Below are 26,690 nucleotides of genomic sequence, written 5' to 3'. Positions count from 1 at the left end.
GGGCGGACTCGCTGGGACGGTTTCCGGGGTTTCCCTTCCTGGGCTGGGACAGCGGCGAGAGGCAAAAACGCTCCTGTCGATTAAGATTATCTCAAAGTTACGCTCAGGTAAGGCACTGCTCGGTGGTTTGTTTGCTTTTTTCTCCCCACAAACTGTTTGTTTGAAGCGGAGCAGGAGGAAGACGACAAACTGGAGAGTCAGTTGAAGCCGAGCTGGCAACATGACACCAGCCGCGGTAACAACTGTTGCTTGCTAAAGTTTGACATGTAACGTTAACAAAGTTTCACTGCTGTGTTACCACTTAAATTTGGTTTATCAAACGGTGTTTAAATCGAAAATTAATGTTAAAGCTCTACGGTATGTAAGTAGCTACGCTGTTTAACGCTACATATAAATTATATGCCATTGTCCCAGTTGATGTTTGGTAAACTCAGTCAGTGTCTGACAGACTGGGTGTGGTGGACATCCAAATGTTACAGAGGCCTTCACACACGTTTCAAACTCCCCTGGCCACCGACTGAAGCATTGTTTTATAGTCTCCTTCATTATTTAACCCAGCTGTCCTACCAAACATATCCTCCTCAAAACAGTGGTGATAGCCCAACACCTAATTAGAAATCATTTAGAGCTTTTGAGTTTATTTATTGTCCAATTGTCCCACTTCATACTTGATAACTGCAGGGAAGCTCTCCACTTAGTGGGCCCTACATTAGTCAAAACCATATAAAAGCTGTATAAGAAGGGGCCATTCACAGCATTGACTTTCACAAATTTCCTGTTAAGTCCCTTTTGTATAACATTCCTGAAATCGCCTTCTAACATCCGATTAATCCTTGACCTTTGATTGTAAAGCACATTGACGCAAAATAAATTTCTTGTTGAGACAACTTCACAATAACATAGGGAAACAATAACATATTCTCATTATGTGTCTGTCTAAGATGTGGCGGAGGGCCACTATTGAAGAATTATCATCCATCTTTGATTGTGTTTTTGGCTCAGTGGAAACATGCATATTTCACTTCCTTTCGTGTTGAGTGGTGAACACTATGGGCACGATGGCAGACCGTGTGAGCTGTAATCTCAGGCTGGCAGCTGCCCTTTTATTTTAGAAATAACTTAGCTTTTTTACCCAGCTGAACACAGATTAGTTAGCCATCAGAAGGACAACATCTCTAAGTGCTGAAAGACATCCTGGACCTCTGATCCAGCACCTTCACCGCTCTCTGACCTTTACCCTTCCTGCGACCTTATCTCGCCAACACTGCCCGACACAGGAGCTCCAGGGAAGACATCTGTCTGACGCTTAAAACTACAAGGGGGTGGTTTTCTCCCGCTTTCCACTGTAGTGTGAACGGAAAAACAAAACCTGATTCATGTTGACAGAACCAAGTGGACCAGCACTATTGTGTCAGGGGTTTGAATGATGATGTTACACAGCAGGATACCTTAATTCACCAGACTGTGTGTTTAAAAAAAAAACAACACATCTTTAAAATAACTTTGACAACTCAAGTAGCTGTATTAGTTTAATAGCAGTCATCGTTGATATCTGATTTATTTTTTTACCCACTGCATGCCATAGTTGAGAAATTAGTTGAACTAAGCGTAGGTGGAAATATGTAGATACAATGAGGTTGTGATGACTTCAGTTTAGGGCTGCAATTAACATTTATTTCAATTATTGACTAACTGTTTGGTTTTTTTTTTCAATTAATAGACTAATCTTTTAGTCTCTAAATTGCAACAAAAAAGTGAAAAATGTCCGTCACTATTTTGGTAGAGCCTGTGACATCTTCAAATTATTCATTTTGTGCAACCAACAGACAAAACCCAAAAATGTTCAGTTTACAATGATACAAAAGAAGAAAAACAGCAAACTGCAACTGGTAGATTTGTCAGTTTTGATTGATTCATGAGTCAAATGATTAATCAGTTATCAAAATTGACAGGGCTCGATTTTTCTGCCGTTCAACTAAGCGTTCCTGCAGTATTTCAACTGCAAATATTACTACCTGATAATGCATGAGAGATTAATGGAGAATATAATTAAGTATAATATGGCTGCAACTAATATTATCATTATTAATCAATGAATCATTTGGTCAATAAAACTTCAAAATGAAAAAAAGGTGAAAAACACACATCACAACATCCTGGAGTCCAAGGCGACATCCTTGAATTTCTTATTTTGTCCAACCACATAGTACATAAAACCTCAAATATTAAATCTACAGTAATGTAAGACCAAGAAAAGCAACAAATTCTCACATTGATCGCCTTTAACCAGCAAATGTTTGGCATTTTTGCTTGAAAAATTACTTAAACGATTATTTGATTATCAAAATAGTTGCAGATTAATGGATTAATCGACTAATCTTTGCAGCGCTAATGTGTTGTTATTCAATCCATAATTAATTAATGTGTATGTTCATCCATTCATTGGCGTTCTCTCACATACAAATACCCATCGCTCAAACATAATTACACAAACTCAAGGCCAGAAATTTACCAGCATCTTTTACCATGACCTCAGTTTTAGTTTCACACTTAGTCAGTAATGTAGAACTTTTTTTTAATTTCACCTAAACTTCATTGTATTGCAGAGCAGCTGTGTGAATAGTTCAATTTTATGGTAACATTTGTTGCTGTAAGACTCCCACTAGTTTTTAGTCATTTCCTATCCTGTCCCCATCATCATAAACGGTCCATCCTGTGCTTTAAACTCTGTGTATGTTTGTTATGAACAGGCCTGCTGGTTTCCTCATGGTTGAAAGGATTTTTCATTCCGCCCATTGTGGCTTTTTTTCCTTTCTCTGGGCTAATATGAGAACTAAAACCACGGCTTAAAAACCAGTATCATATCTTTATTACTGTTGCCAGCCACCACTCCCTTACATCCCCAATAACTACTTAATTTACATGTGCCAAACATCACTTTTTTATGTTCAGTTAACTGAGTTTACAGTATGTGGGGTCTCTCACGCTGTGATCAGTTGCCAGTAAATTACCATTTTTTTTGTTGTTATGCCACTGAGTTCACTGAATCTCCAGGGTGTGAAATTATTGTTCCAATGTTTCCAGTAAGAGCAGAAAGGTCTTAATCCACAGAGAGCGTGTGTTGGGACCCCTAACATTGCCTGTCTGGAAGGTGAATAGTTCTACTAGTGCTGCTGCCCCTTCATGGCTTCAATCCAGCCAATAAATCAACTGTAAATGCATTACATGCTAAGAACTTTGGCTTTACTAAGGTGGCATTTTTCCCTTTTGGCCCAAACTGTTTAATCTCCCCCATGTCTGGCCTGTTGATAGCTGTGTGTAAGCAGCTCAGCAGCCCGGCCGATTAAATGGCCATTATTAAGAAAGTATTATTGAAGTGTACCTCCCGCCTGTCTGTCCTGTAGTGTTGTCTTTGTGATATTACCACTGTGATATTGGAGCGGTTTAATTAATCGGCTGCCAGACTAATACTGGTTCCCACAGAGCCTGTCTAGAAATAACACTTTGGGTGTGTGTGTGTATGTGTGTGATACACACTGATACTTTTGTGTTGGCCCCCCCCCTACATTAACTCAGATGCTAATTGACAATGAAAACACACTCATTAATGTCATTCATGTTGTGTTAAATTTAGGGCTGAAACTAATGATTATTTTCATGAATCACTTACTCTGTATAAAATGTCATAAAAAGTAGTAAAAAAAAATCTCATCACAGATATTTACTTTACTATTATAGACAACAAAGAAAACTGGCAAATATTGACATTTGAGAACCTAGAACCCAAACATTTTTGGTATTTTTGCATGAAAAGTGACTCAAGCGATTAAATGATTATTATAATATTTTGTATTTAATGTTAATCAACTAGTTACTTGACTAATTGTTTCAGCTCTAAATGATTAAGTTGTAGATTGAATTTCTGGATTCGTGCTTTGGTGACCCAAACGGACATGTTCAGATTTTATTTATTTAAATGTAATGTAAGTTTATTTGTCTGACTAGCAAAATCCAAAGATGTTCATTTTGGTATCATAAAGGACAGAGAAAATCAGTAAATAAATATATTTGAGAAGCTAGAATCAGTGATTACTCATCAATATTTATTACATTTGTTGCAGATCAATTTTTTTGTTTTATTGTTTTTTGTTTCACTCAAGTTAAATTAGTGTCATAATACTATTAAATGGTTTCTATGATATTTACGTTGGGCACAAGTGCCTAATATTAGTGATTTCTTTTCTTTTAAGACCCCTAAGCTCCTCATTGGTGTGACTGGCTTCACCTTTTGACCTCTGCGTCCCTAACTCGCCACTCCTCCACCCTGAATTATTGGTGTCTCCCCTCGCTGTCCCGCATGTGGCCAGTCGTGAATGTGGTCAGAGGTGAGACACGTGTTCTCCCTCCTTCCCCAGCTGAGCTGCCCTGTATAGGAAAGGCTTCAGGAACCAGACGGATAAACAGCTATTGTTCTCCGTGCGGTGAAACCACCCTGTCAGTATGACAGATCTCTGCCCCCTTTCATGTAGATACAGTTGCCGCCCCCGCCAGCTACCAGCTAATACTTTGAACAGTGTGAAATGGTTCCCCAAGTGTCCACAAGTGTGTGTCACATGCCAGCAGAGAAAGGTCAATTCAGGTTCCCATGCCACCTTTTTCCCCCCCTCGACTAACATTACGTAACCAGAGTGCATCTCTGTTTGGCAGCGTACGGCGGCCTGCCTCTTTCGAATGCTTATCACACTCCACCTATCAAGGGCCAGTGTGTTGATGATAAAATGGAGCCTGTTCTTCCTGCTCAGTCATTATGTAGCTAATTTATCAAGTGGGCTTGTTGCTCTGTCGTCTGCTCAGGGTTATAGAGTGAAGCAGGAGCATGGGGACGACAGGGTTGTAACAGTTTAATGGCGGTCTGGGAACAAACGTGTTGCCCAGAGCTCTTAATCTCTCTTCCCTCCGTGTGATAGTTCGACTTAACGGGCGGTGTAGTCGTCAGCGTGAATGATCCGTCGTGTGCGAAGGGTGGCTGAATGTGCGGCGCTGTTGGACTCACAGTTTGTGAACATAAACATCCCGCGACATCCGGCGGAGTTGTGTTTTGTGATTCCTGCCTGAAAGAAAAATGGATCCATATGATGACAATATTAAGATATTTGTGATATAAAGATAAAGCAGGTCGTATTTCTCTCTGGTGGATGTATGGAGGCCTTGCAAAGTCTAATTTGGGATGGGTTATATGACAATTTAAACCATGAGGAGATGTAAATTTGTCCACTGTATCTCCAAATCAATTAACAGGACAGATTTATGGCAATATTGGATTAGTATATGAGTTTTTCATCCAATATATTTGTCATATAGCAAATTTGCTGGATTAATCAAAATTGACATGTTGTCTGCTTATTCTATCTCCACTGATTTTCTTAACTTTATATACTGTGTATCAATATTGGTGGAGGAATTTATGTTTTTTGTCAGACTACTGGTGTAGTCTGGTAGCCATGACCAGACTGTATGGATGTGTGTGGATTCTTGTTACACACTGTGTCATTTTTAAAATCTCATCAATATTAAGTAATTACTGAGAAGAACATTAGCATTACATTACTCTATGCCAAGTACTGGACTTGAAGTGAATTTCTGTATTAGAGAAAATCTTGAGTGAGTTGTTGATAAGGATTTTAATCAGTATTCCTGGAAGAAGTGTTTTTCTGAAGAAGGAGTGAAGTTAAATGGAACCGGTTTATCTGGTGTTGTTTATCATTAACTCTTTTTTTTTTTTTTTTTTTCCCTGGCAGGCTCTTCGGACAGCCAGTAAACCGTAGCAATGTCTCAATCTGGAGAGAAAGGGAAGGTGAGTGACGTACTGAAATTTCACCACAACACACTTTGTACACACTATACTGTACACTACAGATCATGACAGAGTACACACCGGTGGGGGGGGGGTTTCTAATAAGGCAGTGGTGATTCAGACTCATGGCACTTGTAATCTCATGCACACACGCTTGCACAGGCATCCAGAGAGGATATCCTGTATAAATGTAAGTCAAGTGTTTCATGGCTGGGCTTTATTGCCTGTTGGAATTTCTCAATGATATGCATCATCATCAATCTCACTCTTATAGACTCACTTGCACTTTTTACATATACACATCATAAACTCATGAAAAATGTCAGGGAAGAATTGGTTAGCAGATTTACTGAAGAAATAGTAAAATGTAGGAGTGCACATACTGTAACACAAGAAAAAAAGTAATTGCCATTTTCTAAATGTGAGGGATTACATATTTTTGTGTCTAGTGTAATGCTTCCTTATTAATTGCTTGTTTTTGTTGAATAATTTGTATGTTTTTTGTACCCTATAGTTCCCAGATGCAGCAGGTTATGTAGGGTTTGCCAACCTCCCAAACCAAGTGCACCGAAAGTCTGTGAAAAAAGGGTTTGAATTCACCCTGATGGTTGTAGGTGGGTGATTACTCTCTAAGATTAATTAATTTAGAGCCAGATATATTATTTCTTTAGACAGTAGAGCTGTATGTTTCTTTTCTCTCTTTGTTTTTCAGGGGAGTCTGGTTTGGGCAAATCAACACTTATAAACAGCCTGTTTCTTACTGATCTCTACCCTGAACGCTACATCCCTGGTGCTGCAGGTATACTCCCCTGTACACACACACACACAAGTACATGCACACACAGATACGCACACTGTAATAATGGAGAATTGTCTGCTGCAATGTCTCCAGCAGAGTATTATTTCAACAGGAATGTTGGGAATGTCTTAGTCTCAGAATATGACCTTGCCCTTCTTATGACTTGACTTAGGTTAGGGCTTGTTTTGGCTTTAAAACAATTATTCAGGCCCTCCCTGGTCATTCTGCACAGATAAGAAAACACATAGCTGTGTTAGGTGACATAACCCATGATTTCACTTTTCAAGTCCCTCTTGAAGCATGTGGCTTGTGTAACGGAGGCAGGAATGTTAAGATATTACTATTATGACTCTACTCGGGTACTGAAGCTCTTTTATTTCACCCACCAATTATTCTCATGCTCCCACTCAATAGAGAAGATCGAGAGGACGGTGCAGATCGAGGCATCGACCGTGGAGATCGAAGAAAGAGGAGTGAAGCTTCGCCTCACCGTGGTCGACACCCCTGGATACGGAGATGCTATCAACAGCCAGGACTGGTGTGTTTGTATGCTGTGGAGGAGTGAGATGTGATAACAGCTTGGGACATGTTTCCTGCCCAGTGTGCTCTCTCATCCTCGTCTCCTGTCCTCTATAACTCCCTCTCTCAAGTTTCATCCTAAACTCCCTTATTCTCTGCCTCTCCTCCCTTTGCATTCCCTCTGTCTAGACTTCCTTAAAGACATTTTTCGTGTGTGTATGTGTGTTTGCTTGTGTGGCATTCTCATGTCAGTGGTGTCAATGCAGCCTCCAAGTGAAGGATCCACTTCCTGTTGATTAGCTTTTTATGACAGTATTATCAGACTCCTTGACACATGTACTTTCCTATGAAAGCTGCCAAAGACATAAAAGTTCAGAAGAGGTCAAGGAGGAGAAAAACAGTAATTTCTCCTTTGATTCCACTCTGCACTTTGTGTCTATTGCATTTCTCTCTATATTTATATCATTAAAGATTAAAAGTAAAATAAGTCATTAGGAATTGAGCGCTGCTCAGACATAGAAGGCTCTTTAACTGAACACAGATCGGTTAAGTCAAGTCTATGAGTAGTTTTCAACAAACAACAGTCTGTTGGTATGTTCAGCTACCACACAGCGATAATAAAGCTTCAACAAAAATATAGGACTTAATGTTGACCCTAGAAAATGTCAGAATGTTTGTTTTTTCCTCTGTTAAAAAGATAAAAAATGGCAAATGTCAGTTTTAGTAAGAGATCACTGAGAACTGCAGTCACTATCAGGGTCGTTAACTTCTATCAACATGTTTACCTTTCTACCACAAGTAGAAAGTTTGAAGCGTTTCTCATCTCACAGAAGATGAGATGAATTAAATTTTATATGACAGCAGTGATATATCTCCTGACACACCACTGGGTTACTTTGGGACTCCAAGCAATGTCTTGAAATATATATTTTCTGTATTTTATTCTGAGGAAAAAAAGAACACTTCTCACTTCTAAAACTGCTCATTGTAGTTGAGTAACATCAAATCTTCAAGCTTTTGACAAACAGTTCAAGTCTCTCATCTCTAGAGAACCTTTAGTTGACAGTTTCTCCTTGACAACGAAGATCCTCTTTACTTACTACTTTGTCTCCTTCAGATATCACTACGGACATGATTTGGTTTTCCTAACTCTGTCTGAAACTGACAATAGCTCTTGAAAAATAGTGTTTACATGGTTATTCATATGGTTATGTCTGCTTATTTTTGTTTTTATTTATGATGTCAGCTTTAAGACCATCATCCAGTACATTGACAATCAGTTTGAGCGATACCTTCATGATGAGAGCGGACTCAACCGAAGACACATAGTGGACAACAGGGTGCACTGCTGCTTCTACTTCATCTCTCCATTTGGACACGGGTAAACAAACACACACTCGTACAGACACCAACAATGAGCTGTCCAGCTGTGGTTTACTTGTGTTTATTCCAGTATATTCAAGATTACCTGATAGGAGAACTACAATATATGGTTAGGATGGTATATGGTGAACTACAAATTTGGCCTAATTTTGATATATTTAAAACCGGGATCTTTTAACACTCGACCACCCAGCACATGACCTGATGATGACAAATCAGAGCTTCCTCATTTAGGATGGAGGATACTTCTCGCTTTATAGGAACGCTGCTAGCTAAAATTAAACAATGAAAACATCGTCCTACACTTCCGACACTTCCTACATATCCTACACTTCCAGTGACCAGGATATAATGCTGTAGCGGATGTAGCCACCTACGAAAACTGCGTTGTCTCCCAGAGCTATCATGTCTTACATTACATGTTACATTATCCAATTGAATTCTCTCTTTGCCCCCAGTTTCTTATAGGTCTATTTTTTTTCAAAGCTGTCTTGTCCTCTGTGTCCTAATTGTCATTTGTCTTTTTCGTCATCTTTTTCTTTCCTAGTCTAAAGCCTCTGGATGTGGAGTTTATGAAGGCCATCCACAGCAAAGTTAACATAGTCCCGGTCATTGCTAAGGCTGATACACTGACACTGAAGGAGAGGGACCGCCTGAAGAGGAGGGTAGGTTCGATGATTTGTGATCTACAGTTGCCTATTGTTTTCTATATACAGAATATTTCATCAACTTTGCCTTGTATTTGATTCTTGGCACAAGACGAAGCACTCAGCAGTTCTTGCCAGGTTGTTAGGGCTTTTCAGCCCTGTTATGTGATTGTTGTTATCCATGCAGATGCATGGTTTAGCAATTAAAAAGGGGATCACCGAAAAATATACTAATAATAGCAAAATCATTTATCCATCCCTTTTGGCAGCCCAGTGTAGACATCTGTGTATTCGTGTGAGAACGCACACATGTGTTTCCCTGGGTGATTACAGTGATATATGGCTTACATTTTTATGTTTTTGATTATACCGCCAGATTGTTCAAAAGTACAGGGAGGGACAACATGAGAGAGGAAAGAGTAGGAGGTACAGAAGTAGGAAAAGAGTGTTGTGTATATAATATAGATGGAGCACATCTCAACCAGTCTCAACCCGTCCCAGATACTTCCTTTTGGAACTTACCCAAGTGTCTGCCTGCCTGCACGCTCCTCAGCTTCCTGCTATCCAGAGGTGGAAGGACACAGTAGTGCGATACAACACACACACGTCACAGCAGTGTGTTCAGCTGATAACCTCTCCCATGCAAGCTGGGTTATTAGGGGGTTCCTGCTTCTGTGTTACTCCGCTCCTCTCTGATACAGCATCGGTATTCGTTTAAACACTCAAACCTCTGACATTTAAATTTGAATAATTTGTTGGTGAACACAGTAGATTAGATTACCAATCTTTTACCTCTGGGTTGCAGACTTCTTTTTTTTATCACAGCTCTGTCAACCTGTGCGTTTTTTAATTGTAAGTCAGCCTGTCTCCCGACTTGCCCCTGCATGCTCAGACCCCCCACCTGCCTTTCATTCAGGTCTCGGAGCCGGTGGTCTGGCAGGCATTGGACTGCACGGCTGAGTCCAGCTCCGCTCTGTTCTCTTCAGCAGTGAGTCAGTTTTGTCGAAGACTCCCACAGCCAGACTGTTTAAAATCACTGATGCAGCATTTTAGAGAAAGAAAAGGTCACAGCTTTAGGACACATATATAGTCTCTCTTCCTGCATGTCCCAAGACAACAGGATTCCACATTTATAACAGTCTGACAATGCGAGAGCTCAAGAACGGTGCTTATGCTATATTTTCACTAGAAGCAGAGTTGCTCCACAGCATCAGAGGTGAAATTCGTACAATGCGTTGTCCTTAAGAGACCTACCAGCTGAATTATACTCTGTAGGTTTGTTTTGTGCTGTGACATTCCGCAAACCTTCTGAGTGTTCCTCTGGCACTTAAGATGAACAAAACCATGTTTCCTGCTACCACTGACCCCCGCCCCAAACTACAGAAAACCCCCAAGCTTGTTGGCTTTCGGATCCAGCTGGCAGCGTGAAGCAGGTCACCTCTCTTGATTAGAGTTTTGGCGCATCTTTTGTTTTATTCCGTTCATGTTTTGCCTCCTTATTGTCAAAGTGTATCTAGTAGTGGGAGAATAGAAGATTATAAAAGTAAGACACAAACATGGTAACAGTATCACTCTGATCTGACCTCTTTACTGCTGAGCTGTCCAACAGGGTTTGTTAACATGCTCCACTAAGTGTTCCCTTAACAGACATTTCCCACTGTACACGAAGGAGCAATTAGCTGCTGTAAGCAACAAAATGGCCAAACACACGCATATAGACCAAGTACTCAAATCCATAACGTTCTAGCAATTAAAAAACATCAATTTCTACACTGCATTTATACATAAGTCTTTTTTATTTTGGTGAAACAATGAAAAATATTTGAATTTAGCTCAGTTGTATCTAATGATAGTGAATTCCTGGACAAGCCATTACAGTCAGGAAATAGAGTGGGTTAATTGAGCTATCTTCTCCCACATTTAGAAACGGCACCATGCGTCCCTAAAGAGGGCATATTTTTTGAGCTATCTCCTGTTTGGTCACATTTTCGGCAGACACAACTTTTATCAGTATTCTAGTTTGTAAAACATAAGTATGCTGCATTAGAGAGAGAGACAGAGAGGTACCTTTTTATTGCCGCTAAATTCTTCCTATTCACTTATCTATGTCCTTAATCTGGTTTCTGAATGTTCATCTAAATCTTTCCCTGTCCCAAAACGATTCTTCAAATTACAACTGAAACTGAACACAATTGTATTGGTCATCCTGTTTATAAAGTGAGAAATAGAACCACTAAATAAGTAGGTTTCCACAGGAAAGGGTGGAAATCCGATTACTTACTAATGTTACTTACTTATGTTAGACAAATTTGGAGTAATCAGAATAACAGGTCTTGTAAACCCACGATTTCCTGCCTTTACATATTTATCACAATAATCTGGTTTTTTGTGTGCACATAAACGTAGTCATTGTAAATGCGAAGCTTTATAGTAAGGCCCATTCATCTCTGTAAGTGTCTCTGAGGTCGAACAAACTGTACTTGTTGCTTCGATCAGATTAACTGAAGTGGCTCTTAGGTATACACGCCTGATTCCTGCCATACAGTCCGGCGCAGTGGAGCTACGCACCAGGCCTTCCTTTGAGGTCAGAGCACCAGCAGCCAAGAACCTGTCAGAAAGCTGAGTGCAGGAGGGTGATTGATAACCCCGAGCTTTTCTCCCACAGTATTTATTAGTTTGTTTTTTTGCTGGGCACTTTCTCACCGTTTTGGAGCCATTTGTCTCTCAGTAAATGGGACCCCCTCCTCAAAGCATGTGCAGTCCTTTCTCCTACTATTAGGGGGAAACAGCTTGTACAGAACAATATAAGTTTCCTGCAATGTGTCGAGACTATTCCACTGACAAGACACAAGCTATTGCCTCGTGCAGCTCAGGTTCACGGACAAAGTGAACAAACCCCCCCATCGTTCAGCTTTCATCCCCTTCGTTCTGCCTGCTTCTTGTCTAGTTCGCTTGTTTCCTCGCTGCTTTCCTCCCCTGGCATCGCCTCACTCAGCTGAATCTTGCTTTCTTCCTCTGCCTCTTTGTGTCCTCTCTCTTTTTCTTTTTTTAATTTGCTCTAATGCCAATTTCCTTCACCGAGGTCGCTGTGGTCTCTAGCTCATAAGTTGCCCTGAGGAGGGTATATTGAGGGGCTGATCCTCTCAGTCTGGGACCTTGCAGTCATATCCTGTGTAGGGCTTTAGTCCCAAACAGCTTTACTGGCTGTTTTCACTTTGAACATAGAGGATGGTACATAGCTAGTTCAGACTGGAACCTTGATGGAAGCAAAAACGCAAAGATGCCTACTTCTAGTTGAACAAAAAACTGCTATTTGTGTGTGTCCTTTTTTCACATAATTCTATAGATAAAACAATTAATTGATTTGTTAGTTTCATGTTAACAGTGTGGTAAAACAGCTCAAAGCAAAATCCTCAAATTTGCTGCATTCAAGTGCTGGTGTCAAGCTCAGACATCCGGGATGTCGTCTCCCAATGCTTTCTAAATGCAAACCTGTTAATAAACATTTCATGGTGTTTGTGTTTATCGCTTGCCTTTTTGTTGGATTTTTTTTTAACTTCATTCTGTTTGACAACTGAAACTCAGTTTTCAGATGTGGGATTTCCACCAGAACACAGTGAGCCTGGAAGACTTTTCAAAACAATCTAAGGTTTATAGAATTTTTACTAAAAGCTGAGCGTGCCCTGTGATGGATTACCTACCTTACCAATCTTGGGCCCTAAAGGTTTTAAGTCTCTACATATTTCTTCTCATACTTTACTGAAATGCATTGAAATCAGCTGCTATCTAAAAGAGAGAAAAAGCATACTCAAATATCTTCATCCTCACAGTATGCTTGTAACAATAGTCAGCAATAATGAGGAGTATGTCTGATTTGTAATAAAAACATACAAAACACCACACACTAATTTCAGTGCAGTAATAAAAGGTTAGCAGAAGCAGAAGATGTGTTTATGCCACAGACTTCAAACCAAACAGTGTGATATCTTTTTTTCTGTCTTTTGTGTGAAGACTAAAGGCCGCTCTCCTAAGCCAGAGGTCAGGGAGGGCTAGAGAACTCAGCTCCTCCTCTGTTCTCGCACAAGGCTTGAACAATAACAATAGTTCAGCTCTTTTTTTTTCCTCCCTCCACTCGCTTCTGTGTTCCTCTCTTCTGTTCCTTCTCCCCACTTCTCTTGTCTCTTCCCTCAGCGTCCTCATCCCGTCTCCTTTCTTCTTTCTGCCACCTTTTTTGTCCTTCCCTGTCCATCTCTGCTGACGGTCTCCCATGCAGGACCCTCCTTGCCTCATGTTTGTCCCCTCAGCTGCCATATTTCACCCCCGGCCGAGGCGCTGTCACAGTTTTCCCCTCATTGTCTGGCTCACTGTCGTCTCCCCCAGGCGCTCCACCGCGCTCCTGCTGTGTGAACCAGCTCTACGGCCCCGCTGGGACACATTATCAGTCCCGGACTGTTTGCACCGGCCAGTATTGTCACTAGGTCTTCTTAAATCGAAATAACAGAAAGTGAAGCATTTTTAACACAGGGGTAAACTTCAGAGCTCTTGTCTGTTGAGCTAGAAAAGGAAATTATAGGGACAGTATAGGCGACTTATTCATGATGTTTAATTTTACCCCAGGTTTGATGTTCAACTTCAGTTCCCTCCAATTTTGATATACTTTCTTTGTGCACGTTTAGGCTGACGCCCCATGAGTAAAGGTTGAGTGCCTATTACTTCATCCTTACCTCACTCATCCTCTTGTGTGTGTAAGTGTGTGACTCCCTGGTCAGCCTGTGCCCCGTCTTTTTCCTGCCAGTGTTTCAAACACGCGGACATATTTATTTTTCTGCCCTCCAGCAGTCATTGTGCCAGAGCATGCTCCACGTCTCTGTGGATTTTAAAACAATAAATATGCGTTTTTCCTCACGGAGCAAACAGATCTTATACACACAATAATCATCTACTCTGAAGTGAAGGCAGACTACAGTAAGAAAACAGCAGGTTTCCTTGTTCCTTGAGAAACACTGGAAGATCAACCTGAATAGATGTTTTCCGGACTTTGCAGCGCTGCTAATGAGTCATTTTTAGCTGCCGAGATCCTTTTGATTACTAGACCAAGTCACAAAACCTGAAGTGTGGTTGAAATCCTAAACTCGCACTCACTGTCCCCTTTTTAAATCTCACTTAAATACAAGATTACATGAATAGCTCGATTGTTCCTCTCCATGCTCTTTGATCATAGGGAGAGGTGGGTGGTCTTAACTGTACTAATACTTACCCCAGACAATAGGAGGGAGTGAGGGTGTGTGAGTGTGTGCGTGCATGCGTGCGTGCGAGTGTGTTGACCACCGTTACTCATGATGCCTTCACGTTACTATGGCCGTGGCGACTTCCTCTTTATTTTCCTTCAGAACAAAACCAGCTGTTCTGGTCTGCTTCTGTTCCAGTCTGGACTGTCCGCTCAGTCTCTGACTCTGACTGAATATATCAGGAATGTGTTTCTGTGCATGTGTGCAAGTGTCTTTAATCCTGTGAACAAAAAGGTATTGTTTTCCCGGTGCTGCTACGTGTCAGTCTGTGCTGTCTTTGTACTTTTTAGATAATATCTAAGCGGACAGTCTGCAGGTCAGAGTGATTGAGGATGAGGGCATATTTTCAGCTTCTCTTGCCGAGCCGTCCTCCCTTTCTGGTGATCTGCTCACCTCCTGGAGCTACAAACCAAGCATTTGTACACCTTAACACATAAACTTTTCCTGGACCTGACGCCAGATTATACCAGTTCTGAAAGTGAGGCAGCAGTCAGCTATGTGTGTGTGTGTGTGTGTGTTTGTGTAGGAGGCTGGTATGAGGTCTAAATCCCTCCGACCCCCCCTAGATCAGGTATTGTTGGGGCTCCATCATCCCCTCAGACTCCCTGCAGGCAGGAGAGAGCCGGTTAGTTGAAAGGCGTTTCCTGGCAAGAGAGAAGCATTTGTTCTCATGTGTTTTAAGGTTAGCAAATTAAGTTTGGAAACTTTTTTTTTTTTTTTTTGTAAGAATAATTGCAGGAATCTAGCAAGACATCAGCTTTTTCTTCTCCTTTCATCATCATCGTTTGTCTTGTAATCTTGTAGTTTAGGCATGTAATGTGTGTTGTTCTTCAAAGTCCAAAATATGAATTAGAGTGATGCACAGATCAGTTTGTTGTTTGTGGGCAGATTTACTTAAAAGCCACATTTGGCAGCAGTCTGCAGTGTGAACAAAACTTAAAAGACTTTAAATCGTTAGATTTACAACTGGAGACGCTGGTGCTCATCACAGTATATTTTTTTTTATGAAAAAGTGGGTTGGCCCTCTCTTTAATGTGAGAAGATACCATATTTTTGCTTGTCCACAACTCATCGTTGTATTTCACACAGTTTAATGGCTAAACAGCTGGAATACATAAAACCATCTCTCAGACTGGGTGGTGCCGCGTGGCTCTTCTCTGACCTACGACACACTGCATCCCTCCTGAAGCCTGATGATTTAGCTGCAGTTAGATTGTTCTCCTGATGTTAACTATAAATACGAATAACAAACATTTAGTGTCCAGAATAGAGATTTTTACATTCCACAGTTGAAAAAACTGTAAAAGGACACATTTCTTAGATGGAATCATGTAGCAATCCAGGAAACTGTTTATACGAGGTGGTAACCCACCCAGATCCAAACATGTCTTGTCTTGTGATCAATTTAGTCAGTAGATTAATACGCACAAAATATATGACATTTGCTGCATGAAATAGCACCTCTGATATTTTTACCTGGAGGTTTATGTTTTATTTTATTTACCTGTGTACAATATTTATGGTGTATACAGTATATTCATTTTTTATTTCAGTCGAGGTGATCTTTGTTTCAGGTGTGGTAGCCTGACTAGAGATCCTAAAAATACAATATGTGGAGGTGTGTGCGAGCATGATTGTATTAAAGCTTTCAACAAATGTGAAGCAATAGGCAAAAACGTAGACAAGGAAATGGGCAGAAAACAATATACGGCATAAATGTGTCACTGGAACAATGGTGAAATCTGGTAATAATGCAATAAAACTTGCTTCTCCACATGCTAGTTTGAGTAGCGTAAAACTCTCACCTTTAGTTTTTATTAATATTGAACGCTGATGCTTGACCGTCGTGGTTACGTCTCAGTAGTCTGAGTCTGAGTCGCTTATTTATGAATAGGACATATTTCATCCTCCAGAGATACAAAATCAAAACAAATCATGGCACCTGCACATAATCAAAACTCAGTTCTATCCATTCCAACCCCTCCCCCTAAACAACTTAAAAAATCTAACCACCCCTAGATATTTCTGTGTAAAATGAGCTGCATGAAATTGATTTAGAAGGTGCAAAGTACCTTTTATTCACTGATATGTAGACACACAGTTGGACGTACAGGAATCTCACGAGGGACCGAGATCTCTCAGGAAAACGGACTTAACGCTCACCATGGCTGGATTTTCCTTGAATAAACTCTGCAGTATTCGGAAAAAAGGGGCCCCTCTCCCTCAAGGTGTTCTCTCAGTATGAAATCAGGTTTAGAAGGGACTGAAAGCTAATCAGATACACTACCTCTAATGGCAGTGATGCACCGTTTCATTCCCATGGCCACTCTGCAGAAGCTGGCAAGCAACTGCGAGGTTACATAAACGCTGCGTAAACGTGCTGCTGGTCTGGTCCCTCCGAGTTCCCGATCCTTGCTCTTCTCAATCAAGGTTGATTAGTGTCGAGTTTTGATTGTTCGATTGTTTTGTTTTTCTGATTTTTTTCTCTCTCTGCATTGTTGATTTCCTAAGAATGCTGTGGTACATGTTTCTACTTCCAAGTATTGTTCCCTGTTAGAGTTTTAGTTTAATGGATACAAACACCATGCCAGGCCAGAGGAGGCTCAGCTCTGTCTTCAACAATTGCACCACAAAACTGTGTAACTGTGAGTGTGTGTTTGCGCCTGTGGTTACCTGTTATGTGTTCGCCACAATCCCCTCTTTTTGTTTCTTTGCTCTTTTCTTCGTGACATTTGTTTTCTTACAATGTTGTTTGTCCAGGATTCATTTCTTATTGCTTAGCAGGTGTTTGAGTCATTCGTATTTTTTTGTGGGTTTGTGAGAATGAGCAAATCATGAAAATATTATTCCCTCTGCAGGTTGATGGTTGATCCCTGTAATGATGGGTTTGCACCCTGTTTTATTATGATTGGAGGTTTTGGTTAGACCTGCTACGCAACTGCAAAAAAAACCCAACAAAAGTGTTTAGCCACGTCTCCCACAATGTTACCCTGTGTAATTATATCTATGTATAGACCTGCAGGTATGCTATATTTGGGCTACGGCTACAGTATATTTGATTCTGCTATTCCTAGAAGTGACTTTACACTGGAAATACATGTGTGGTATGATTCAGCTGCATTTTGTCTCATTTCGAACCCATTTTCTAGCCGGACAGCATCAGCCTCCGCCCTCCCACTTATAACTGCCCACCGTGACGGTATATTTCCACAAACAATACTTCATATTCAGCGATGTGAGCCAGAAGCATAGGGCGATAAATCTTGGGCTTCCTTTTCTAATTAATACTGAGGTAGAGTCTTGTGTGGCATTGTTTATCCGCCGCCCTGACAGCACTGAGTGGACCTGCAAGGCCAACCATAACAGCGCAGGGAGGGGTGGGTGGTGGGGGGCTGTATTATAGGCGAACAGGATGGTCATAAAATCAAAATGGCTCCCACTGCCAACATCTCCGTGCCAACGAAAATACACAACTACAAGGAGGAGGAGAGACTGGTGTAACATTAAGGATTATGGCCTACATTGTGTACAGTAAATCAGCAGGAGACAACAGGGATTAGCGTAGGCAGTGATTTTGACATCTGATTATCCCCGAGAGGTCTTGATTATAGGTGTCAGGCTGTACTAAGCACATGTTACAGAGCAGAATAATTCAGGTAAACAGCCATTTTGCAGCTTTTGGCTTAGCGAGGGCTGGCAACACGCGATTGCTGGTCATTTAGTGCAATGATCAGATGTTGTTTCTGGATATTTAATCGAGGTTCGCACTCGTAAAATATGTCCAATACACTGTCCTAGAAAACAGCTTTATCGTGGTTGTTTATGCTGGTTGTTTAGTGGTCTTTCTGTTTAATTTTTCCTGTTTTATATCATTTTTATCTGAATTTGTCTCTATCTTATCTGCTTGTGTAACTGGATTTGTTGTTTGTTTCATTTTTCCTGCCATTGTGTCACATATGTTTATTTTCTCACTGCGAGCAGAGTTTCCCAAAATTCTCCACGCTCTGCCCCACTGGAGTGATGTTTATCCAACGTCCATGTTGGAGAAATCTGTAAATCATGTGTGAGCGAAGGAAAAGAGGTTCTGGTCTTGTGTCACGCTCTCTTCTGAGTCCTGCAAAGCCTGTTTGTTTTTAGATCTGCCCCACAACAATACCCAACTCTCCCCGCACACACACTATCTCACACACACTGCGCGCAGAGCTCACTGAGAAAACAAGCGACAGCCATAACAAGGGCTCAAACAGGAGCTGCGCTCTGTAGGAAAACCTGCTCTCACGTCCCAGGCTCCTGGCTAACTCACCACTGTCCTATTATACACTACAGTACATGAAAGTCCCCCAAAAAGTCAGGAAAACAACACTTGACATTTTTTGGCTCCATTACACAAGACTACATTGTGGATTTAAAAATGCTGCTCTCTGGAAAACAAAAGAAAAATGCGGCTTTGATGTTTAGAATAATAAATACGGACATCTGTCCCCGAGGTAGTGGTGAAGAAAGCTCCTTTGTTTTAAACTTGTTTCTTCACCGGTCGGCCTGCAAATAAAGGAGGTTAAGAACTTTGTTCTCTGACTCTTTCAGAACTTAAACACACACAGACGGTTATTATTTTTCACCTGCCTTTCTGTCTCACCCCTCTTTTCCTCCATAGGGGGGCTTTAATTAAATGTGTTGCTGCAACAACAGGTACTGACTCACACCCTCCTATTAGTCTACGCAGCCCTCTTACTTTCTGTTTATGGGTCAGAGCTGCAGCTGTATTTTTTTCCCATAACACTCAGAATGTGAACAGCTCATTTATATATTTAGATAATCTACTGAAATCTTTGTAATGCTTGAATCACTTGAGAAATGTTCAAGTGGCAAGAATATTGTCAGCATGAACGGGCTGTAGCTTTCACTCACTTTAGATTCAGTTTTACGCACGGCAACAGTTTTATTAAGAGATATTTTGAAGAAGAGGAGAGGCAGGGAGAATGTTTTACTGGTTTCTTTTAGATGAAGAGACTTTCATCTTTTTTTCCTCTGAATGGTTTTAGCACACATTTCCTTTAGAAAGTGTCAGTATCTGCAGTGAAACCTGCGGGGTTCAAGTGTCCGGTTTTCCTCGTGCAGTGGGACATATCAGGAGGTCACAATGCGGTCGCGACCCCAGCTGGCTCACCCCAGCTGATGTGTTTCTGTGTTTCCACCTTTCAGATCCTGGACGAGATCGCAGAGCACGGGATCAGAATTTATCAGCTACCTGACGCAGACTCTGACGAAGACGAGGAGTTCAAGGAGCAGACCAGAGTCCTCAAGGTGAGAGGGGACACGCAGCTGACTGCCAGCTGACGTTAAACTACGTCAGACATTTCCATCTGCTGGTTTAGCGATAGATACCAGTCCCTTCCCATTCATCCTTGCTTCCCTTCACTGCATCCCCACGTCCCTGATACCTTTATTGCCCATATCTCTGTCCATATCCCTTCCTCTGACTTTGTCTCGCTCTGGGGTTCTCTGACCTTTTATCTTCCTTTCCCAGGCGAGCATTCCCTTTGCTGTCATTGGCTCCAACCAGCTCATTGAGGTAAAGGGAAAGAAGATCCGAGGTCGTCTTTACCCATGGGGAGTTGTGGAGGTGGAGAATCCCGAGCACAATGACTTCCTCAAGCTCCGCACCATGCTTGTGTGAGTCTCCCTGGCAATAAAATTTCCTGAGCAATATGATTTAGGGAAGGAAAGTCTTTTACAACCTTGACATGAGCTCTTCCTCATTAAACTGGTTGTAAAGTCCACTAGAGATGTTTAAAATAAAGCTCTGCTGCCTCCTAGTGTGTGACGACAGGATCGCATGTCTGTTTGTTGCAGGACCCACATGCAAGACCTGCAGGAGGTAACTCAGGATCTGCATTATGAGAACTTCCGCTCAGAGAGACTGAAGAGAGCGGGCAGGTGAGATGCTGGTTTATATTTTCAAGCGTCTCTGTTTCAAGAAAAGTTTTAAACTTTTTAATTTTAGATTGTTGGGTTTTTTTGTTTGTTTGTTTTCCTTTTTTGGTGAGATGTCTTCAAAAGTCCTTTTGGGGTTTTTAAAATCTCACCAGCACAATCCCTCTTCAATTCTTTAATGCATTATGAGTTTATTTTTGTGTCTTGTTACTTAAATTAATTAAACTAAACTTGTGTGTTTTGTTTCCACGCAGAGCTGTGGATGAGGATGTGGTGGATAAGGACCAGATCCTGCTCCAGAAAGAGGCCGAGGTAAGGACACACGTAGCTCTGAGCAAACTTTGTCTTTGTCCCTGGTTTCACTTTGTGCTTAAATGGGTCTTGGGTGATCTAATAATAACTGGATAGCTTTAAATAGAAGTGTGCAAGTCCCAAAAACATATTAAAGGATAGGCTCAGATAATACAATATTCAAATGCCATATATATGCTAAAAGAGGTTTCATTCACTCCATATTGGCAGTAAAGCTATTCTTTCCCGCCATCCACAGTTATCCTTCATCACAAACATGCGTTGTAAACTTCAGTTGAAGCTAATACGAGGCTTCAGCAGTCTTGAGTTACTCAAATGGAGTGGGTAACTTCCCAGAGTTACTATCTTCTCAGTGTATATGTGAGTTCTGTGTGGGTTTGATTCTTGGAGAGAAAGCTGACAGTAAACCTGCACATGATTACCAGTATGTGTCCCTTCAGCAAAGAAACCAGGAAAACAGAACGAGACAACCTAAGAAGATCAGTTTGTCTTCCTCAGAAATTAACATTGCACTTTTGCACTGAAGGAGGACTGTGGATCTCCTCCAGTCTTTCCTACAATGTGGTGGCAAAATGAAGGGATTTGCTTAATGGTCAGTATATAGAGGAGTAATGGTTGCAGCGACCATCAACTCTCTCTATGTACATATGAGATGTGAGTATTTGAATATTGTGTTAAGACACACTTAAAAAAGTCTGTACTTATCCTTTAAAAAAAGCAAGAATCCATATTGGCTGGAACACAATAGGTAATAAAGTGTGAATGCAAATTTATGCTGAGTGTGTGGAAAAACTGCCTTGTCACCTTTATAGCACTTCTCTAACATACATGTGCGTCCCCCCACCGTTACAACCCTTTGAATCTCATTTCACCAGCAGGAAGACTTTAAGGTCAAACCAGGAAACTTCTCGATTCTTTACAGAACAGTCTTACTATTTATTTTCAGCCCCTATCTTCTATATGTATTGTTTACATTTTGGTCCATGCAGCCTGCACGTCACCAGGCAATAACCTGTTTCCTGATTGCTCTTGATTGGCCTGTTTGTGTTAATGCTGCACTGCACTATAGTGAATGGGCGGTGTGCAATCAGAGCTGTTTGTAAACAATGTGCCCAGGAAGGATATGCCATCACTTCCTGCCTGGATGTCCTGGCCCAGTTTTATGGTGGGAATGACCTCAGTAATGTTTGGTGCCCCAAACAAAGCTGGAGAGACAGTGGTCCATTTGTTTACGTGGTGTCAGGAGTTACAGAGGAAATATATACAACAGTAACTATTGTTACTGCGACTCATACATGAGTCAGAGACAGTAATGCTTTATTGTACAGGTGCCTCATTTCCTAATAATTTCCTAGAAAGACACAATGTATAACTGTTCTTGGTTCCTGGAAAGAACCATATGGTTTGGTTATTATATGGAATATTATATGGAAAATGGACACAGTGTTGAATTGGTACATTTTTAATTAATAAATTCCAATTATTCCAAGTATTGTAACCTAGAAGGTGCAGAACATAACAGAACAGAACTCTCTGTAAAATTTAGCATCGTTTTCTGTAATAAATTAATATTTACTTTGATTGGAACTTTGTTTTTCAATTCATTTAAACAGTTACCAAGAAACTTTTTGGGCGTATCAACAACTGCTGAACTCGACACAATTGTGTGAATACTGAATAACATCCTGGTTCTTTCTTAAACACTCAAATAAATGATGTGGTATTATAGGCACTATCCCAGAACATTGACTCTATTTTCCACATAATGTGTCCCAAATGACATAATTAATTCCAGGAAATATGGAAGGAAATTACTAAGAAATTACAGAACCTGTCAAATAAAGCGTTCCCAAGTTACCTTGAATATGTTCTCACACTTTACTTAAATATTTTTTCAGTTAGTCTGTCTCTAACCTAAATTTATGTCCAGATCATAAGTTCATTTTCATGATTTTTCAGACAGAAAGTAAAGAAGGGGATGTTGCCGCTTTGTTGAGAAAATCATCTCTTTAATATGAAGCATGTGAAGTTCTCTGCTCAGACACAAGATGGCGACATGTATTAAAGTGTTTTTCAAATCATTTACTTATTTATTGGCCTGTAGTTAAATTAACATTAACATTTATGTACCTTCCGTCCATTATTCATTTATTGTTTGGCATTGGTTTTATGTTTCATTAATTTTTAAACAGTTTCTTCTACCGCTATTACAGCCATGAAATAAAAAGTAATAATTATTATACATTATGCTAAAACATTTTATTATTCTTCAGTTGACTGAATAAAGTTACAGCAATGTAGCAGCATTTTACCTTGTAAAAGTGAAGAAAATCTTGAAATATAACTTCAACTGATGCTCTTTCATTTTGGTGCTCATTGCTTCTGTGTTTTTGCACAAGAGATCACCTGCCGATCAGTCAGTAAGTGTTTGGTATCGTTCTAGTCTCAAGTTTATTCAGTTTCTATAAATAGAGCTTTTTTCTTTCTGTGTTCAGTCATTGTGGTCATCACTGACTACCCACATAGAGCTCCAAAAAAAGTAATACTTGTTATGTCAAGGTTTTGGTTTTGCTTTTAAACCCATATCAGGTTAAAAACCATCTTCACTTGATGCTCTTTTTAAAGTAAAACCAAAACCTCTCAAACAGCAAAACTGTCTCTGTCATCTAACGCCTCCACGCCAGCGACCGCCATGGTCGAAGCCATTATGTCTTCAGGTTGTTCGTCAGTTCATCCCATTCTTGTGAACGAGATATCTCAGTAAGGCCTTGAGGAAATTTCTTCAAATTTAGCACAAACGTCCACTTAGACTCAAGGATAGACTGATTAGAATTTGGTGGTCAAAGGTCACTGTTACCTCACAAATAACTCAAGAATTCATACGCTAATTATGACAAAGTTTCACACAAATGTCTAAAAGGATGAAATGATGATTTTATATCCAAAAGTTCAAAGGTCAACTTCACTGTGACATCATAATGTTTTGCAAAAACACTTTTCTGGCCATTAACTCAGGACCAGAAGGGGAGATTTGGTCAGATACTGAATTAATGACACTAATCTTGGATGCCCACCTTGAAACTGTGGTGATTGTTTAGATCTTCTGTGCTGCCGGGTTGAAGATGTGTGTGAAGCGTCCACGTTTTAGAATTTATAGCTTCTTTGCAGCAACATCCATATCTGCAGCTTTGTCTACTGTCATGGCTACAACTTTGTGTTCTATCAGAATCAGCTTTATTGGCCAAATGTGAACACATACAAGGAAAATACACTTAATATCTTTCAAATCCCCTCAAACTCTTCACTACAAATATTGTTTGAGTCTGGACAGACATAGAGGTAAACTGTAACTTGACGGGTTTGCGGAGACAAACAACTGCGAGGCGGTACTTCTAGATTTTCTACTCTTACATTCTAGATATCCGTTATATCCTGATTACTCATTTCATCTTCTGTTTATTCCAAATAAGATGCTGTTTCAGCTGCCAGAAACAGGAAACACATTTTTTCCCTGGAACGATCTTTTCGTTACTGGATGTTTAGAGAATATAAAGTTTATTGAACTGTGCTACATTTTCTCAGTTACTGCTTTCAGCAAAACACTTAAATCCAAACTTTCTTATATGAGACAAAATTTGATTTGTGCATCATCATGATCTGGTTCCTGTTTTTCTTTACATCTTGTAGCTGAGACGCATGCAGGAGATGATCGCTCAGATGCAGGCACAGATGAAGATGAAAACAGACGAGTAAAAGGGTCGAAGCAGAAGGGAGGCACAACAAACACACACACACACACACACATGCACACACACACACACACACTCCTGGTCCTCCTGGTCCTCCTCTGAGTCCATCCCTGTCTGCTGCCACCATCCACCTTCCAGGAGTTTCCACATCATCATCTCCTTCCCTCCAGTCATCCATCCATCAGATGTTCAGGAGCTCCACACTGATGTTTTTGTTTGTTTTTAAATTTTTCTTCTTTAAAGACTCCACTTAACAATCATGTATCAACTATTTTGTGATTTTGTGTGTCCTAGTTTTCTGCGAGCGACTTGATAGACTTAATATACAGTGAAATGTTCGAATAGTGGATGATAATTGTTGTTAATTTAATCTAGATCTTAACATTATGGTCCACAGAGCTGCCAGCGACAACGGTACTAAGAGGTTTTGCCATCACACTAACATGTTTACAAAAATGAGTCCAGTCTTCAGATGGCACCATTTTCCATTTATTTTGCTGTCAGTTTAAAACTAGTTTTGAATATTTTTTATCTTAAAAGTAAAGAACTGTTTGCTTCTCATGTCTTTCTGTTTGGCTTATGAGTAATTCTCAAGCCCAACGTCTTTACCTCTTTCAGACCTTCAGTGCCTCTTCATCACTTCACAACTTTAACGTTAGCCAAGTGCTGTTTGTCTCCATCTGATTATGCAATAAATATAAATATCACCACAGTAAATGTGGTTTATAATGAGGTTAACTTTCCCTGTCGAGAATGAGGAATGTGCCGTTCATGTGCCGGGATTTCAGGTGAAATATTTGTCCTTAATTGTGTTAAAATAGAAATTTTATTTTGTAGCCAACAACACAAACTTTAGAAGTTGGTTTGTTTGGTTTTTAGGATGCAAAGCTACTAAAAACAAGTAGTGAGAATAATACTACACTGTTAATAAAGACAAACACTCAGACTGTATGGAAATGTTATAAAGTGCCATGTTGTTAATATTGTTATGATGTTGTCGTCATCGAAAGCTGCGTGATCTTAGTGTCTGTGCCAAACCACGACTACAGACTGAAAACTAATCGCACTCTCCAGTCTGGAAACTAAATATGAGCTCACATTTGCACCAGTGACGTCATTAAATGTGTAAAATGTGACGTGTTTGTACACTACATGAGCAGTCCGTCTTCATACTACTTGGGCTTTTCCACTTTATAAAATCAGATACTATATTATGTAATTGTTGTAAGTGTAAATTCCCTCCAGCCTTCTGTCAGCAGCAGACTAAACCGTTTAACTTTGCTGTCACTGATGTGCCATTCAGAATTTCTGTTTTGTTTTTCTGTTTTCTTTTGTTCTTCTATGCAAATATTTGTCAAAGGTACTAAGACAAACATAATTATTACTTGTTAACCATATGTCCGTTTTTAGGCTTCAACATTTTTTTTTTTTTGTATTTCTTCTTAAATAAAGTTTGTTTAGAGAAAAAAAAACTTTATTTGTTGAATCTGGATCAATTTGTGGGTCAAACTCCTGGAAAACAAAGGTCTGTTCTGATTGTAATATAATTCTTGCTGATGTCTCGCTTGTCTGCCCGTCTGTAAGTAAAAAAACAACAAAAAAAGCCCCCAATTTACTCCCAGCAAAACAGAACAATTGATACTGATACACACAGCTTAAAGATTTTCTATGTATGTAAAAGGTGAAGGTTGAAGCTCCACAGTTTATTTAACACACTGCTGAAAAAAATTCAAAGGAGTTTTCAGTGGATGGAGGGAAGAGCTCCATGTTGCTTCCTTGCAACACAGCTGAACAGATGTTCAGGATCTTTTATTTATGTTCAGTCTTTTTGAGGAGTTGTGGATCCAAATTACCAAAATGTCATCAGCAAAAGGGCAAATGCAAATGAAAACGAACTCAGTTCTGAGTGTTATTTTTTTTAAAAGACTTTAATGTGTCCATTTTTATGTCTGACACTCAACATGATTCAACAAACACCCTTTTTAGTGCGTCAGACAATTGGTGAAGGAGAACTTTAAGCTAGAAAAGATGAGTCGCAAATGCAGCTTTTCGAGGATCTGCTGATATGATGTTGATCTTGGGATTACAGCATATTTGTGAGTGTATTCTTGTCTACAGGAAACATTTGCACTGATATTTTTTAAAGAAACAGCTCAGGGAATCCTTAAAGAGCTTGAACTTGGTTCCTGTTAGCAGCACAATTGG

The 26,690-nt window shown here is 40.2% G+C and overlaps 1 protein-coding gene across 1 annotated transcript; it reads left to right on the top strand.

Moving 5' to 3' along the window:
* On the top strand, positions 1-25,922 carry zgc:63587 (uncharacterized protein LOC393431 homolog). The gene is made up of 12 exons (XM_042421648.1): positions 1-107; positions 5,799-5,854; positions 6,369-6,468; positions 6,567-6,653; positions 7,068-7,191; positions 8,419-8,553; positions 9,103-9,220; positions 19,693-19,794; positions 20,018-20,163; positions 20,344-20,427; positions 20,679-20,736; positions 24,424-25,922. Exons 2-12 carry the CDS (start codon positions 5,828-5,830, stop codon positions 24,487-24,489), a joined length of 1,047 nt encoding a protein of 348 aa, XP_042277582.1. The 5' UTR covers positions 1-107; positions 5,799-5,827; the 3' UTR covers positions 24,490-25,922.
* The last annotated feature ends 768 nt before the right edge of the window (positions 25,923-26,690 follow it).

Source organism: Thunnus maccoyii, chromosome 9 (genome assembly GCF_910596095.1).
Source record: "Thunnus maccoyii chromosome 9, fThuMac1.1, whole genome shotgun sequence".
Lineage (NCBI taxonomy): Eukaryota > Metazoa > Chordata > Actinopteri > Scombriformes > Scombridae > Thunnus > Thunnus maccoyii.
Note: the sequence above shows the minus strand (reverse complement) of the source record. Positions and strands in the feature narration are given on the sequence as shown.